General features: G+C 58.0%; 3 protein-coding genes across 3 annotated transcripts; 1 reads left to right on the forward strand and 2 right to left on the reverse strand.

Moving 5' to 3' along the window:
- Positions 1-1784: 1784 nt before the first annotated feature.
- On the reverse strand, positions 1785-7535 carry CkaCkLH20_09358 (vacuolar membrane-associated protein iml-1; the record flags this gene model as incomplete). The annotated part of the gene is made up of 1 exon (XM_038892073.1): positions 1785-7535. The coding sequence occupies one exon, from the start codon at positions 7533-7535 to the stop codon at positions 1785-1787; it is 5751 nt and encodes a 1916-aa protein (XP_038742656.1).
- A 762-nt stretch (positions 7536-8297) lies between these two features.
- CkaCkLH20_09359 (chloramphenicol phosphotransferase-like protein) lies at positions 8298-8972 on the reverse strand (the record flags this gene model as incomplete). The annotated part of the gene is made up of 1 exon (XM_038892074.1): positions 8298-8972. The coding sequence occupies one exon, from the start codon at positions 8970-8972 to the stop codon at positions 8298-8300; it is 675 nt and encodes a 224-aa protein (XP_038742657.1).
- A 604-nt stretch (positions 8973-9576) lies between these two features.
- CkaCkLH20_09360 (cation diffusion facilitator family transporter) lies at positions 9577-10972 on the forward strand (the record flags this gene model as incomplete). The annotated part of the gene is made up of 6 exons (XM_038892075.1): positions 9577-9759; positions 9823-9867; positions 9924-10071; positions 10122-10202; positions 10257-10702; positions 10757-10972. 6 exons carry the CDS (start codon positions 9577-9579, stop codon positions 10970-10972), a joined length of 1119 nt encoding a protein of 372 aa, XP_038742658.1.
- Positions 10973-15746: the final 4774 nt, after the last annotated feature.

The raw sequence follows: 15746 nt of genomic DNA on the forward strand, positions 1-15746 counted from the left end.
CCCCGCCCACGCACCGTCGTCTTTTTTCTGATTGTTTGGGTTGTTTTTTCTTTTTTTTTTTTTTTTTTTTTTTTTTTTTTTTTTTTTTTTTTTTCGGTCCTTTCCCCCAAAAAGTCCGACGATGAACAGGAATGAGTACATACAACGTCGTGGAACAAAAGAAGACGAACAAGACCGTTGGAGAAACCCGGGTTTTCGGTCCTGCGGCCAAACAAATGCGCGCGTGTGCATGCCATTCCATTCCTGCCCGTGGCTTGAAGGTAATTCTCGACGACACGGCAAATCGAGGCTGCAGAATGACATCAGCCACACCACAACTCACCACCCACGGCTAGACCGTCGCAGGTTACCACCCGTGCATGGAAAAGCTCACCACACCCATACTCTTTAGTCCGATATACGACTATCTCCCCCTCTATCCAAACATCAGCGCAGAAAACGGGGGATCCCAGGGCCGCAATAAGGCGTATTCCGTACCCTCCGACAGGGATACCACCCCCGAGTTAACGTTGACAAAGGGGCCTCTCGTCCCGTAAGCCCAACTCAAATTCGCCGCCTCGCTCCAGCTTGCAGAAAGGCCGGTCTCGAATGGTTAGATCCGTCCGATTGGGATTTCATCGCTCCAACTGGTCCGGCAGTTAGAGTTCGAACAAGCCTCGCGGGAAGCGAGTCTAGCTTCTAGGTGATACCCCGTCTCGAGAGGCCATCGCGCCCGGCCGCTGAGGCTGGGCACCCGGGCTCCAGCTGTGGCTGGGACGCTCAGCTTTATCCCACCTGATTCCATTCGACGCCCGTAATGCCGCCACAGTATCCGTGATTTGAATGTCTGCGCTAGTAGAATATCATTTGAATGTGTGTTTTTGATGACTGGGGCTTTGATCTCTCCCGCATCCCGATCCCTGGGGCTCGATCCGGAAGTCCATTCGATCGTGGCGCAGCGGATTTTGGCGGGCTTACACCGAGGCAATGGAACCCCGCCTGAAGGACCTAGACAACAAATACCCAGCACAGCCACAGCTCTTCAGCGTCGTCGACGTTGTTCTGATCACGCGACCAACGACAAGTCCTGGCCTTCGTCTCCGGACAGAAACCGTTGTCTGCGGACCGTGATTTTGTTCTCCGAAGTCCGTTGCGATCTTTGTGCCGGGTTTATGATTGAATTTCCGTAGCCATCGGTTTTACATTGAACGATACCATAATGACATTCCTAGCTGCTTTTCTCCATGGAAATCCGGTGTGGTTAGTTCTTAGAATGTCCTTCTAGTTGTACAGAAAAACCAGTTATCGTATCTGATTCTATCATTTGTTCCGCTGGTAATCCCGCTTAATATGCTACGACAAATTGTTTTTTTAGCGCCTTGATTCAAATGTGTCAAAACTAGGATATTTACATTTCAACTCTTGAAGGATTGCAAAAGAAGTAGACGTCTTCTAGTTGAAAATGTTAGCAATACGAGTTCTTATAAATACAGGATTTTAACATCTATCTATAGCTGTGGCCTCAAAGAAGGTCTCATTAGTTACTCATTGAGACGAAACGAGGTATTCCCAAAACAATGTTTATCAGATATCATAGACCCAGTAAGTCCGAATATGTATGTAGACCGGCGTCGTACACTCTCAAGAAACCATGACAGTTTACCTAATTCACTCTCATAATTATTTTCAAGGTCATGGTACTTCAAAGTTCACTCAGAATATATTCCGCACCTTGTACAAAGTGGCCATAATGTTCATGATATCGTCACACACATAATTACAACATCAACATCTACACCCCTTCATCACTCCCTCTCCCTCTCCCTCTCCCTCTCCCTTCCCCTCGGCCCCCCTCCAAGCCCAAGCCCGTCCTGCACGCTCGCCCTCCTCAAAAACCTCATCCCGTCCGCCGGACTACTCATCATCCCCATCCTCGGCCCTGGACTCGGGCTCCCGCCCACCCCCCTCTCCATGACCGGCCCGCCGCCGCCCCCGCCGCCCATCACATCCCCCAACACCCCCGCCGGCATGTTCAGGCTCGGGATGCTCGCCTCCGGCACCGCCTCCAACGTCGTCGGCCTCATCGCCCCGGGCGTCGTCATCGCCTGCGGCGGACCCCTCTCCAGCGTCTCCCGGTAAAACACCTCCAGCCCCGCCGCGTCCCCGCAGAACCTCTCCAGCTCCTCCAGGATCGGCACCGGGTCGGCCGCCGGCGCCGTGGCCGACTCCCGCCCCACGTTCTTTCCCGTCCCGTCGGCCCCTCTCAACGCCGGCGAGCCGCCCGCGTAGAACACGGGCTTGACCATCGGCGAGTTCATCGGCGTCGCCTCCGGCGGGATCCCGAACGGCGTGTAGCTCCCCACCGGGATGATCCGCCCGCCCCTCTCCACCACGTTGTTGCCCCCGCCCGCCCCGCTCGCCTCCCTCATGTCCTTCAGCTCCTTGTCCCGCGCCGCCGACGCGCGGTTGCTGAACAGCCGGTTCGCGAGCACCAGAAAGTGCCCGTCGTCCGTGATCTCCGCCAGCAGAACCCCGGAGCGGTGGATGTACTGCGAGTACTTGAACTCGGGCCGTCCCCAACTATAACTCACCTCGACGTCCCGGGGAAAGTTGCTCGCGGCCTCCATGTCCAAGACAAAATCGAACTTGCGCATGATGACCTTTTGGTAAAAGTGCTTCCCGGGCGCCGTCTGCGGCGCGAACGAGTTGGGCTCGTAGTACGTCACGGGCTGCTGGTGCGGCGGCGGCGCCGCGAGCCGGATCACGTACGGCCGGCGGAACGGGTTGACCTCGGTGATGGAGCAGGCCTCCTTGATCGGCACCTCGACGAGGCGGAGGCCGTGGGTCGCCGCCTCGCGCGCCCAGCCCTCGACCACGTCCTCGATCAGCTTGGCCGTCACGTTCATCCAGTCGATGCGGATGTGGTAGCAGTTGTCCGGGTTGTGCAGCCTGTCGTAGTGCAGGTCGATGCGCTCCGGGCGGTACGAGCGCTTGCGGTGGTCGACGTCGTACTTGATCACCTTGCTGAGGACCACCTTGGGCATCTTCTTGTTGAACACGAGGGAGGCCGTCGGCGTGGTGGAGCCCGAGTTGGGCGAGTTGCCCTCGTTGATGGACGTGGGGCGCGAGATCATGCCAGGGCGTGGGGAGTCTCGCGGCATCGTCTCCGACATGGGCGTCGACGGGACCGACAGGTCTTTTCTTCTCGAGTTGAACCATCCCGGTTGGGGCTTTGCGTATTCGTTCGCGATCGAATAGAAGTACTGTCCATCCCTGAACGGGTGTCGCCGCTCGACGTGCTCAAAGAGCCCGCCGCGGTCCTTCCTGTCGTCAGACCGTTCGTACGATTCCACCATGAGCATCTTGCCCAGCTGCTCCGCCTCCTCGCGGCTGTCGAGGTCCTCAAAGTTATCCATGAGCCACGTCGTCATGTCGGACCCGATAAAACAGTTATAATGCAACCGCAGATGCCACCGTCGGTTCTGCAGCTTGACGCCGCCGTTCTCGACGGGCTGCTGGATCGCCTCCGCCAGCGCGCCAATGTTCAGGTTCGACTTGCGGAACCGCTCGCGCGAGGAAATCAGCTGTCCCTTGCGGTTCCCCTCCATGCCCTCCACCAGCGGCAGGTTGTCGAGCTCCGCCGCGATCACCACCGAGGGGTCCTCCGTCTTGTACACGATGTCCAGCGGGTTGGGATCGCGCCGCGCGTTGACGGTCTGGTACCTCCTCTCCAGGGGTGGGAGGTACCGGTGCTTCTGCCACGACAGCGACAGCCTCCTGATCCCCTCCAGCCGCACCTCCTCCGCGTTGTCGCCGGCCTGGTTTCTCGGCACGGCCGACGACCGCGACACCATCGGGATGAGCACGAACCGGGCGCGCCAGAACCGCAGGTTCTCCGTCATCTCGTCGTGGTGTCCCGCGAGGTACGAGTCAATGTAGTTCCAGTTCCTCTCGGGCTTCGGCGTCGAGATGTCCACCTCCTGCGTCTGGTACCCCGCGTCCATCAGCGTGCGGATCGCGGGCCGGTACAGCGGGCCCGAGCTGGCGTTGCTGCCGACGCCGACCGTCGACTCGGCCGGTTTCCGGATGTAGATGTTGACCTCGACCTCGGTCCCGTTGACGCAGGAGAGCTGGTGTATGACGTTGCCGACGCTCATGAAGATGCTCGTGCCGTCCTCCATCGCGTGGCCCCGCGAGAAGATGTCCGCGATGCGGATCAGCCTCTGCCCGAAGGCCCTGGCCACCGACGGCCCGATGACGACCTGGAACCCCTGCGAGAAGCGCAGGCTGATCAGCTCCCGCAGGAACTCCTCGCGCGACTTGGACTCCTCGCTCAGCTCGTCGTCGGCGTTCTGCGCGATCACGTACGGCTGCCGCTGGTACTCGGTGTCGAACTGCGTCTTGCTCGGGAAGTACTCCGTCGTGAGCGGCACCGCGGCCGGGCAGCACAGCGCCTTCCACTTCATCACCTTCATCTCCGACGTCCGCGGGAACACGTGCTGCCAGCGGCTGTACAGCACCGTGTCGTCCACCTTGTGCCGGTCCGGGTTCGACGGGTTCAGCACCGTCAACCACGGCGAGATGGCCGTCGTCGGGGACAGCGTGGACGGGAGCTCCGGCATAGCGCCGGCCCTCAGCTTGCTGTTGAACATCTTCTGGTTGTCGTCCTCCGCCCTGAAGACGTTCGAGTGTCTCTGGTCGCGATCTTCCCGGAAGAGATCCTTCCTCGCCAACGAAGACGGCAGCACAGACCCGTGGCGATGCTCTCGCGCCCCCGAGCTCTCGCCCCGCCGCGACGACCTCGGGTTGATGGGTATGCTGGGCGTGCTGGGCAGATCCTTGAGCGTATCCCTCGAGTCCGACCGAAACAACCCCGGCGAGAGCGACGACATCGCCGGCTTGATGACCTGCGGCGACGACGGCCGCGGCATCGTCGACATGACCAGCGGCGTCGTGGGGCTCGTGACACTCTGCTCCGTCAGGGCGCCCACCGTCTCGAAGCTGGCCTCAGCCGCTACGACCTTGGGCGCCGCGACGCCGAACCCGCGGATCCCAAGACTAATTTGCCGCATGAACTTGGGCGGCTTCGAAGGGGAGCTCATGGACGACACCTTGCCCGCGGCACTGCTCGAGTCCGGCGTCGCAGAATTCGACGTGGAAGCGGCCGTCGAGGCCGGCTGCGCAGCTTTCCTCGCCGCAGCCACGATCTCCGCCTTCTCGCTGTCACCGATGTTGACCGACAGCTTCCGCCCCGCAGCAACGGTGGCCAGGCTCTGGTTCAGCACGATCTTCTTCTCAGGAAGACTCGTCCCGAAAAGCCCCGCGTCCTCCATCAACTGCCTCCTCGTCGTCTCCTCCAGATCTCGGGAAGCCCTACTCGGTATGGGCCGTCTCGACTTGGGCAGCTTCGCCCTCGTCTCGTCAAACTCCTGCAGCTGCTTCCACAGGCTCTTCTCGCCAGGCCTCACCAGCCGATCCGGCACGAACTTCTGAAACCCGTAGACGTGGTCATACAGGCCGTCCGGGTGCCGTTTGGGCGGAATGACGGCGACCTCGTCCGTTCCCCCGGCCCTCAACTTGTGCGAGCTCTTGGTCTCGGTGGCCGTCACCGGGAACAGCGGGTCAGCCTGCAGCGGCGTGGTCTCGATCTCGTTCGTCTCGAGCACGCTCCTCATCTGTAAATCGTACATCCTCGCACGGATCGCAAACTCCTCGCTCGCATTCCTCTCCTCCTCCTCCTCCTTGGACACACTCAACGCGATCCCCTGGTACGACAAGGCCTCCTCGCTCGTCCCGGTCCAGTACGAGACGTGGAGCCACTGAGGGAGCGCATACGACCACTCGTCCTGCGGGTTCGCGATCCTCTCCATCCGGTGCGCAAGCTCGAGGCCCTTGGTAGGCGACAGGCTCTCCGAAAGGGACTGGTAGCTTCCAATAATGGGCGTGGCCTGCTGCTTCGGCGTGCTCTCCCTGCTCCTCACGCTCCTCGTCCTCGACAGGCCGTGCGAATCACCCGAGGTCTGCGGGTTGCGGTAGCGAAAGAGCGGCACGGAGTGCAGCGGCATCTTCGGCACGCAGATCAGATCGATGCCGATACCGTTCCCCACGAGCGCCTCCGTCGTCCTCCGCAGACTCTCGTACTCGACTTCGAAGACGCCCGGCCCTGGACTGATCACCACGATCGAAATGCCCGTCCGCATCAGATCCCGGTCGACGTAGTCGTGCGAGAACTGGCTGCTCGCGAGGTTGATCGCCTCGAGAAAGTTCCCGTACATGGCCAAGCTCGACTCCGCCTTGACCCTATTACTCGCGACCCCCCTTCCCTCCTCCGCCAGCGGCACGAACGCGCTCCCCGCCTTCTGGTGATGTAAACTGATGTCTCGCCTGAAGAAGTTGAACTCCCTCTTCAACTGATACAAGATCGTCGTCCACTCCCCGCTCGCCATCTCGCTGACGACGACCCGGTAAAAGTCCTTGTACGGCCTCTTCTCCCCCGAGATCTGCGTGCCGGTGTAGTAGTCCCCGTGCACCGTCCCCGCCAGCTCGGTGCTCAGCCCCGTGTCGTACTCGACGCGCGCGAAGAGCACGATGCTGACGAGGTGCTTCGCCTTGAGCTTGGCCCACTTCTTGAACAGGGCGGGGAGGAAGCCGTTGACGACCTTGTTGAAGAGGATCTCGCCGCTGCCCTCGGAGTCGAAGTCCCACATCTCGCGCGCCATCTGGATGAAGAGGACGTAGCGGGCCGACTCGCTCCTAAAGATGGGCCGCGTGTCCCTCGTGAAGAAGGCCGAGTGGGTCTTGCGCCCGTCGACGAAGACGGCCGTGACCTGCGCCTTGATGGTGCCCATGAAGAGGATCGACTGGCCCTTGTAGACGGTGCGCTCCGTCAGCTCCCCGATGGCGAGCCGCCACATGTCGGACCGCGAGAGGTACTGGTCCTTGAAGCTCAGCTCCACGTGCGAGGCCGCCGTCGCGGGGCTGTCCGCGTCGACGGGCGTCAGGAGGACCTGCGTGCCCTTTTTCATGCCGAAGGCGTCGGCGATGTGCTTGACGACGTAGATGTCCACGTTCGGCAGCCGGTTCTTGAGCTCCTTGGACATCTCCTTGGCGACGAAGAAGTACCTCTTGCCCAGCGCCGCGCCGTCGGGCGCCTGCGCGCCGTCACCCTGCGCGGCGGCGGCGACGGTCCCCGTCCTCGCATGATCCTTCGTCGCCGTCTTATTATCCTCCGTCTTCAGGACGGTGATGGCGACCAGGCTACCGGGTCGCACATCGCCCTTGACGAGCTCGGGGCTGAGGAGGACCTCGTCGCGGGAGTACCCCTCGTTGACGCCCACGACGCAGCGCCTCTCGAGCCTGCGCTGCTTGACGGAGGTGCTCGAGTTGTCGCCGCGGATCGTGGAGGCGCTGGAGACGGTATCCGGGGAGCGGGGCGACTCGACGGAGGACGCGGCGGAGGGCGGTTCGAGACTGGTTCTGCTGAATTGGCGAAGGTGGGAGGGCCAGTTCGGACCTTTGCGCGTGGAGGCGCCGCTTCGTAGCGGTGGGGGAGGCATCGCTTTTGGGGGGGTCGGGAAAGGGTGGATTCGGTTCGGTCACGGGGGCCCTGTGGTGTGGGTTCGCTGTGACATTTCGGGTTGTCTGGTGTCGCGATTGAAATGGCTTTGTTTGTGTCGTAAGAAAAACAATGCGCGTTGTTGGTTTATCGGTATCAGTTGAGCTGGAAGCTGTGGTCGCGGTGATGCATCACTGCAGTTGATAGCTCGATTGCGACGGCAGAATTGTGGGTGTCGAGCTTGATGGATGCGCACACCGCCTTCTACTCTCGGCTTCCCCAGAATTTCGATGTTTGCAGGCCCGTACCTTAGTCTCACCGTGTCTTAGATCCCATCTTCACCTCGGTGAGACTTACCAGGGTCTCGGTCTGGGTGTTCGTATGTTGGTTTTCAGTATTAGCTAGCGGCACGGACTGCTGATAGATATTTTATACCCCCGGTAATACAGCCACATCGTCGTCTAGTGGTTTTGACCATGTTGTTTAGGAAGCCGGTATGTTGTCGATAAAAGCCATGACCTAGATATTTTGAAGCCACAGCCACAAAATCGTCGATCATTCTGGGCAGTTGGCAGACATCTCATGTGTCCAGGACAGAACTCTTGTCAAGGTAAGAAAATACGCTTTTTATTTGCATAACTGCGACTGTTGAAGACCTCTAAGTCGTTCGTTACAAGTCATACCCTCCCCCCGTGACGCAACCATACCGCCGCTTCAGCTCAGCAAACCGTCCTCATATAAACCACCTCAGTCAACCCAGCCTTCATCCCGAACCGACAACACCCTGCGGAAAACCGATCACGCTCATCAGATCGCGGACAGAACCCTCCACAGACCCGCTCACATCCAACGTCCTCACAACCACCCTCATCCCTCCATCCCCCCTCCTCCCCGCCTCAATAAGCCTATACCTCCCCAACATCTCCCTCAGAACACCCACATCCGTCAACTTCATCCTCCCCTCCCCCCTCCCAGCACTCTTAACCCTCTCCTCCAAAACCGTCTGCTCGCATTCCACACTCACCCAGAACAACTCCACCCCGCTCCCCCTCACCATATCGACATACTCCCCCAAAAACGCCGCGTCCGTCTCGTCCCCCTCGGCCAGACACGCCGTCATGAGAACCACGCACCCCGCGCGCGCGCGCTCCGCGAGTTTTTTGAAGATGGGCGCCCGCACGGCGCGGCGCAGCGCGTGGTGTTCGGCGCTCCGCTCCGGTATGACGGCCGCGACGGGGTCGATGAGTAGGTGGTTGTCCACGAGGAGGGTCGTGGCGGGGGGCAGGAGGGTTTTGGCGCGTTGGAGGATGGTGAGTTTGCCTGTGCCCGGGAAGCCGTTTAGGACGACGATTTTGCCCGGGGTGGAAGGGGGTGAGGGCGGGGTGGGATTTGTGGCATTGCTGATGACTGCGTGGTTGGAATTCTGTGGTGTTGTCATGGCGGAGGTGGAGTTGGGAGGATCGGTGGTGGTGGTGGTTGAAGCGGAAGGAAAGAGGTGTGTTGTAGAGGGTTTGGAAAGAAAATTGAAACGATGCGAAGTCCAGCTTGACTCATCTCTAGTGCGTAGGCTCTCAAGGTCCTTCCTGCCTGGCCCTTCGACCTTGAGGGTGAGGCCATTCACGTCACCACATACGCCGCTTAGAAGCAATACTGATCATCCAAACAGTAGTATCGTGACACTCATGCCTTTCCCGCTATTCACAATGCTAGACATGCCGACCCGTGACTCGAAGCAACCATCCGAGCCGCGACTCCCGTACCACCTGCCATCCTAAGTCCCACCCGTCAAGCAAACATGCCACGTCGCGCGAATCACCCCCGGAACTCCCAACTTCCCGTCGGCGCCCAGCCGAATCACCAGTCTCATGTACCCGTGTCAGCGTGCGTCCTGTCCGCGGCGTGTACGAGAATCACCGAACACGGAAGTACATCGCGCAACCTCATCAAGGTGATTCTCCTCCGTGACCAAACTGTTTCTCAAGAAAAACCCCGAGACATGATGCCAAAAAGCCAACCTTCTTGACACCCTCGAACCGTGAACGTTGCTTCATCTCACAGCCAACGGCATCAACGAAGAACCGACTTCCGAGATGGCACGTCCCGCGATCTCCAAGAAACAACGCTTAGTCGCCACGATCGCCATATCCGGCGCCTTCTTCATCGCCGAGCTCGTAGTCGGGTTCCGGACCAAGTCGTTGGCCCTCATCGCAGACGCGTTCCATTACGTGCGTTACTCCTTCAAAAAAGTCCACAAGAGGCCAGAGCCAACATTATTGACTCGGACGTAGATGAACGATCTGATCGGATTCCTCGTCGCCTTACTAGCCGTCGTCGTAAGTACGTTTCTGAAACCCAAACGTCGTACCCAAACTGACGATAATGATGACAGCTTTCGGAACGCAAGGAAGCGCCTCGGTCGTTGACGTTCGGTTGGAAGCGCGCCCAAGTCCTGGGTGCCTTCTTCAACGGCGTGTTCCTGCTTGCCTTGGGAGTCAGCATACTCCTCCAGGCAGTTGAACGATTTATCAACTTGAGCGGTAGGCTTACGGCTTGAGAGAAACTATGCGGAAGACTGACCCTATTGCAGAGGTTAATGACCCCGTTCTCATGTTGATCATGGGCTGCGTTGGTCTTGGGCTGAATGTTCTTGTAATGAGCTTCCTGCACGGTAAGAGCGTCGGCCTCCCTACTTTTCACCCAAGCAAAACTAAGTTGCTTTTAGAGGGGCATCACGACCATGACCACAGCCACGATACTGGCAACTTCGATAGCAAGGAACTCACAAAACCCCCATATTCGGTGCGTAGCGTACCTCAACAAGCGATCATCTTGCGACATGAGGCCGACGTCGAAAAGCCAAGGCAATCATGCCCAGATCCCGAACAAACAGTCATCAAGGCGCCCACCGGCCGCGACCTCGGAATGCTCGGAGTCATGATCCACGTCATCGGCGACGCCATTAACAACGCCGGCGTGATCGTCGCAGCCGTTGTCATATGGAAGGGCAACGGCGAAGGCCGCTTCTACGCCGACCCTGGAGTCAGTCTCTTCATCGCGCTGACCATCATGCTTTCGGCATGGCCTCTATGTAAGCGAGCTGGACACATCTTGCTGGAGAGTGCGCCTCCTGGCATCAACCTGGACAATGTCAAATCCGAGGCTGCTCAGGTATGGATACTATGTCCTTTTGATCGAGATGACCGTGATGCTGAGCGATCACAGACTTCGGGGGTTCAGGCTATCCCAGAACTTCGCGTTTGGCGCATCGACCAGAGAACGACGCTCGCCACTGCCCAGGTAGTAGTGGCCAACGACAGTCTCCGCGGTTTCGAGACGAAAGCGAAAGCCATCCGCGCGTATCTGCAGCTACACGGGATCCAAGCCGTTGCATTGGAGCCCCTCCAAACACTCCAAAAAGAGATCCCCGAGATCAGCTGAAGGAGACTCGGCAGAAAAGCAAGATTGCGGCGCGTGGCTGATGGAAGTACGGGCTCAGCTTTGTGAGATACCGCTGCGAGAATGATAGGCACTCGTGACTTCCGAAGCGACCTCTGATCGATCTGCGAGAGGTGCAGATTACGAAGACAGGGGAGATTCTCCGAATTTCCCCTGGTGATGATCAACTGTGATCTTTCTCGCAACCAATGCGAGGTCTAGAAATATCACGCGCATATTCATTTGCCGCGAGTTAACCACTCAGCGGAGCTGGAAATAGACGGTTGCCTGGCGTTGCTTGTTCTGACGTGTGACCAGAATGTTACCGTGACTTCTGTGTGGATGATGTGAGAATCCGAAGACAACGTCTGCCAATCGCCCGTCTCACTGCCGGCCAAGTCATTCACCGAAGAAATCCAGCGTAGACAAACTACCGGCAAGCTGCATAAGTTTTGTGTCGCTTCTGCCTCGAAAAGGGACGAGAACAGCCCGTCTCATGGGTGAAGATGGTGTCGGTGTGAACCACTCGCCTGTCTGAACCGTTGATTGGAAGAAATGACAAAGGAGGCGCGGCGATATTACTGTACGTTTACCGGGAGGTTGTAAGATTTATCACCGTTGGCTCCCCATGCTTGCTCGCTCTGATGATTGAGCCAAGCGGCAACATAATCGACGAGAGGCAAGGCAGCCACACCATTATTCTTCATCGCGCAACTCCGCTGTCCAGCGACGTGGGATGGCTATTGAGGATCAAATCAGCATGACCATTGGTCATCGCCATTCCCCGCGATATCGCCTCATGATATGCTATCTTCATTGAAGAATGAGGGACCCGACACCGTGGTAAGCGTCCCCCTCTCTGCGGGGAGTAGTGGGCGCCCCCCATCTGCGTGGGGGTTAACCTGCCGAGAGGTGGATGCATGTAGGGCATACTGAAGTCTGCATTTCCGAAAGGCGGACTGATATCTTCTTGGCCTCGCTAGTTACTAGTGGTTTTGAACTTGTAGCTGGGGGGATCGGGCGTTGGCTACGAGACAAAGTCGTTTGAGAGAAATGGAACTTCCGTTCCAGTTCAGTCGGCAGTACCTGGCATATCAAACGTCCCGGCCTCAAAATTTGGCAACGAATAGGCGCATGTGCTCGATATCACAAGTCCGGCATGTGACGTCAAGACACGTCGTATTGCTGTGACTCAAAGTGCGTGCGTGTGCCTTGGCCACTTGCTCTCTCGCAAAATTGTTACCATCGGTTACTGCGTGATGGGAGGCGTCGTTGCCGCCGAGGTCGAGGGTTTCGTTACAGCTGGCGCCAAGCTGGCTGCAGACCAAAAGCTGCCGTGCGTATCAGTCATCTCCATCGACTACTCCGTGACTTGCTTAGCCTTTCGTTTCCGACATGCCACTTTCAGCAAGATCGTCGCATTGCTGCCATAAGCCGGGCAGGGCCGGCCCGCGAACTTGACGGGGGAAAAGCTCGGGGTGAGAAGAGGTTGCATCGACATGTAAGATGAACGGCGGTCTCCAATTAGGAATGGTCGGAGAAGCCGTCGGGAATACCAGGGACGGCTTCAACCATCAGAGGCAGCAAAGACGGGCGGCGTCCGCCGAGGGCGTGGCAACAACGGTTGCACGAGTAACGAACCTGGTGTCGTTCCTAGACATGTCAACCGAACTTACCGGGCCAGCTGGCAGTGAGGCTGCAGCATAACGAGGTATTTGGTATAGAGCAACAGGCGCGCGGCGCAATATGCGAGAGTTTCGACTAGGGAAGATCTTCCATGGCTGATGTCACTGGGATATCAACGACGGGGAGCCGTTCCGCCGGGTGTGCACAGTCGCTGGCCCTGTCTGAGAATTGGGATGGTGAATGGACGGAGATGGGTTTGCGTTGAGTCCGGCGCAAGGCTCACCGCTACCTTTTGATGGCTCAAGGGGCCAATAGCTGGCAAAATATCCCCCGGGATGATGAGAAGTGAAATCATACGAGGTGATGAGCCGAGAAAGTTTGCAGCTCGCCCGGTCAACGTATTCCAAGTCTTGAATGGTTTGCAACGGGCGTGCGCAGTTGCGCCCGTTCTTGTCGCGTGGCTGCTTCCGGCTTCCGCGAGATAGGCCCAATCCGCCGAACATTGGAGAAAGCAGAGACGGACCAAGCTGGCACTATTTAGGCGAAAGCTTCAACGAGGCTTGGTTGTCAGGAAACACGGTAAGAACGAAACGGCCTGTGGGATATGAATGAGTCTCGGTGAACGGTGGGACGTTCTCGCAACGGCATCATGACTGGGCAGCGAAGGCGCCCAGGAGCCTGGGAGTCGGGCTCGAAGGTACTCCGGGGTGGATTATCCCGGCCGACAATTGTGTTGGGGATAAATCAGTTGGTGGTTGCGACTTGCAGTTGATTGCCATCCTCCGGCAAAAGAGGATTGCAAGGGATCGCGCAGGGGTGCTTGATCAAGTGCCTATCACGGAAGGTGCATCCAAAGCCACGACCTGATCGGCGGGTCGACATGATTGACATGGGCATTTGTCTTGGCTTCCAGCAATGCTGTGTAGCCGGCCGCCGGGTATCAAGACCCGAGGGAGAGACGTGGCGAAGTGTCTGTTGGTCGGCGGCGCAAGTCTCGTCCTGGTCGCTTGTCGATGCAATGTCCGCCTCGCATGTTCAGATGCTGGTGTGGGCAAAACGTGGGTATGATGCATGTGGTTCAGATGCGTCTTCGCATAGAATTTTGAGGTGAACCGACTTGTGCTGCACCCTGTCTGCTACAACGCCATTGGCAAAGAGGCGGCCTTCAGACACGGTAGGCGCAATAACTAGCTTGCAGCTGCCCTACGTGGATGTGTCTTATCTGCAGCTCGCACTGCATCTTGACTTGGCTCTTGCGCGTGAACGGCGCCATGTTGTCCATTCGTAGGCTCTAGATGAACGACTTTCGTGGCGGTGCAACGCAGCATAGTGTGTGTGGTGCGCGTGTGCAAGTCTGCGTACACCGTTTGGCCGTCATCTGGCGTGTGAGTCAAGGTATGTACGAAAGACTCCATTTGATATAATTGTTGTTGTATACCGCAGAATACCACTTGGGCCAATCTCAACGCTGCCGGGATTAGTCATGGATGAACCCAATTCTGGTTTCCGGCCCAACAAGCCGGAAGCATGAACGCAGACATGATAGCCTGATAAAGCTGGATAACGGCAAGCTTGACGTCTGGGCAGCAACGGCCAACAGAAGAAGCAAAGGCCAGCCGATCAGGCTTACAATGTGTGTCGCCTCGGTCAAGAGGTTCGTGCCACTGCGCCGGAGGACCCGAGCTCCCTGGCGATCAAGGACGGTGACATGGCAGAGCTTGAGTCGGTTGGAGAGTTGACCCGGGGGACTTCGGTCTCACACCGAGGTGTTTTATCGAGATGGTGGACATTGTGCGGCGGGAGAATGTCTCTGACCGGGGTGATGGGGAGACACCCCACGGGCGGGAATCCAGCCACAGTCGTCGGCATGGAGTCGATATGCAGATGCGTGGCCCTATTTGCCCATTCGCTGTGGCAAGCATATCGATGACCAGCAGCAGGTCACTTGCAGTATCGTGTGGATGCTCAATGTCGATTCGCACTGCTGCCCCTTCAAGATGTTGCTAAGCGCGGCTTTTCTCTCTCAACAGACGGACAGCCATTAGTCGGCGGCAGGACCCTTTGTCAGCTCCTGATGTAATAATTGGGGGTTTGCGGAGCGCTGAAAGTCGAACGTCTGCGCGTGTCGCAGGGATATGCTGGACAAGAGCCAACAGAGGCCTCAGATTGGCGCGTTGTGGATGTGGAGGCGTGGACGTGGGCGTGGGCGTGTGGGCAGACAGGGGCAGGTCCGTCGGGTCGGCTCCGATGATGAGACGCTGGCGATTGCTGTGCGCAATATGTTGTGAGACGTGAAAGACCAATGTTTCCGGCCGCGATCCAGGAATAGATCGTCTCTACGCTGCCGCAAACGAGATTGGTGTTTGCCTGATATTGCGAGGGGACAGACTCGTGCTGCCCTTGGGCTGGAGACGTGACAAGAGGGCCGCTCCAGGCTCAGTCTGATATCGTGAAAGGGGCCCGATGAAGTTATTGCCGTTGATGCCCTACGAAAACCTTGGAGGACGGACGACGACGTTGGCGCCGGGGTCGACGACGGGGGTTGCACTGTCGCAGTCGAGTCCAGCAAGCCCCGGACCAGGAGTCAGGCAGGGCTGACGAGGCAATGGGAGGTGGATGGAACCCTGAAGAAGGAAGGGCGAGAAACGCTGAGAGACAGATCGGAGGTGAGGTCGGAGTGAGGAGGGAAGAGACGCAGGGTCCGGTCCTGAAGATGGAATTAGACGAATTCGAATTGGATGATTGGTGATGGGGTCCGGGGATGCTCGATGCAATTTACCACGGGGCAAAAGAGCAGTTGGCCTCCAGAAAACAAGTAAAGGCAGGGACAAGGTCGATAAAGCTGTCCACCGCCAGTTGTCGCTGTTGATGGCGGGGTTTGAAGTTGAATTGGAGGCGGGCTTTGAAGTCGAGGGGAGTCGAATTGTTGGAGACGGGCTCCAAATTCAGGGTCTTGAAGCGCCTGGAGGAGTAAAACTTAAGCGGGAGGCAGTCAGTTTCCGTGTTACCTAAGGGACTCTTTTTGGTGCTAGGAATACCCCAGTCCAAGGCAGGCTGTTTCGTCTTGTCGAAGGAAAGAAGAATAAAAATAAAAAACAAAATAAAGAATGTCAAATGCGCCTGCCGCGAATTCCCATTCCCATTCCCATTC

Source organism: Colletotrichum karsti (assembly GCF_011947395.1).
Source record: "Colletotrichum karsti strain CkLH20 chromosome Unknown Scaffold33, whole genome shotgun sequence".
Lineage (NCBI taxonomy): Eukaryota > Fungi > Ascomycota > Sordariomycetes > Glomerellales > Glomerellaceae > Colletotrichum > Colletotrichum karsti.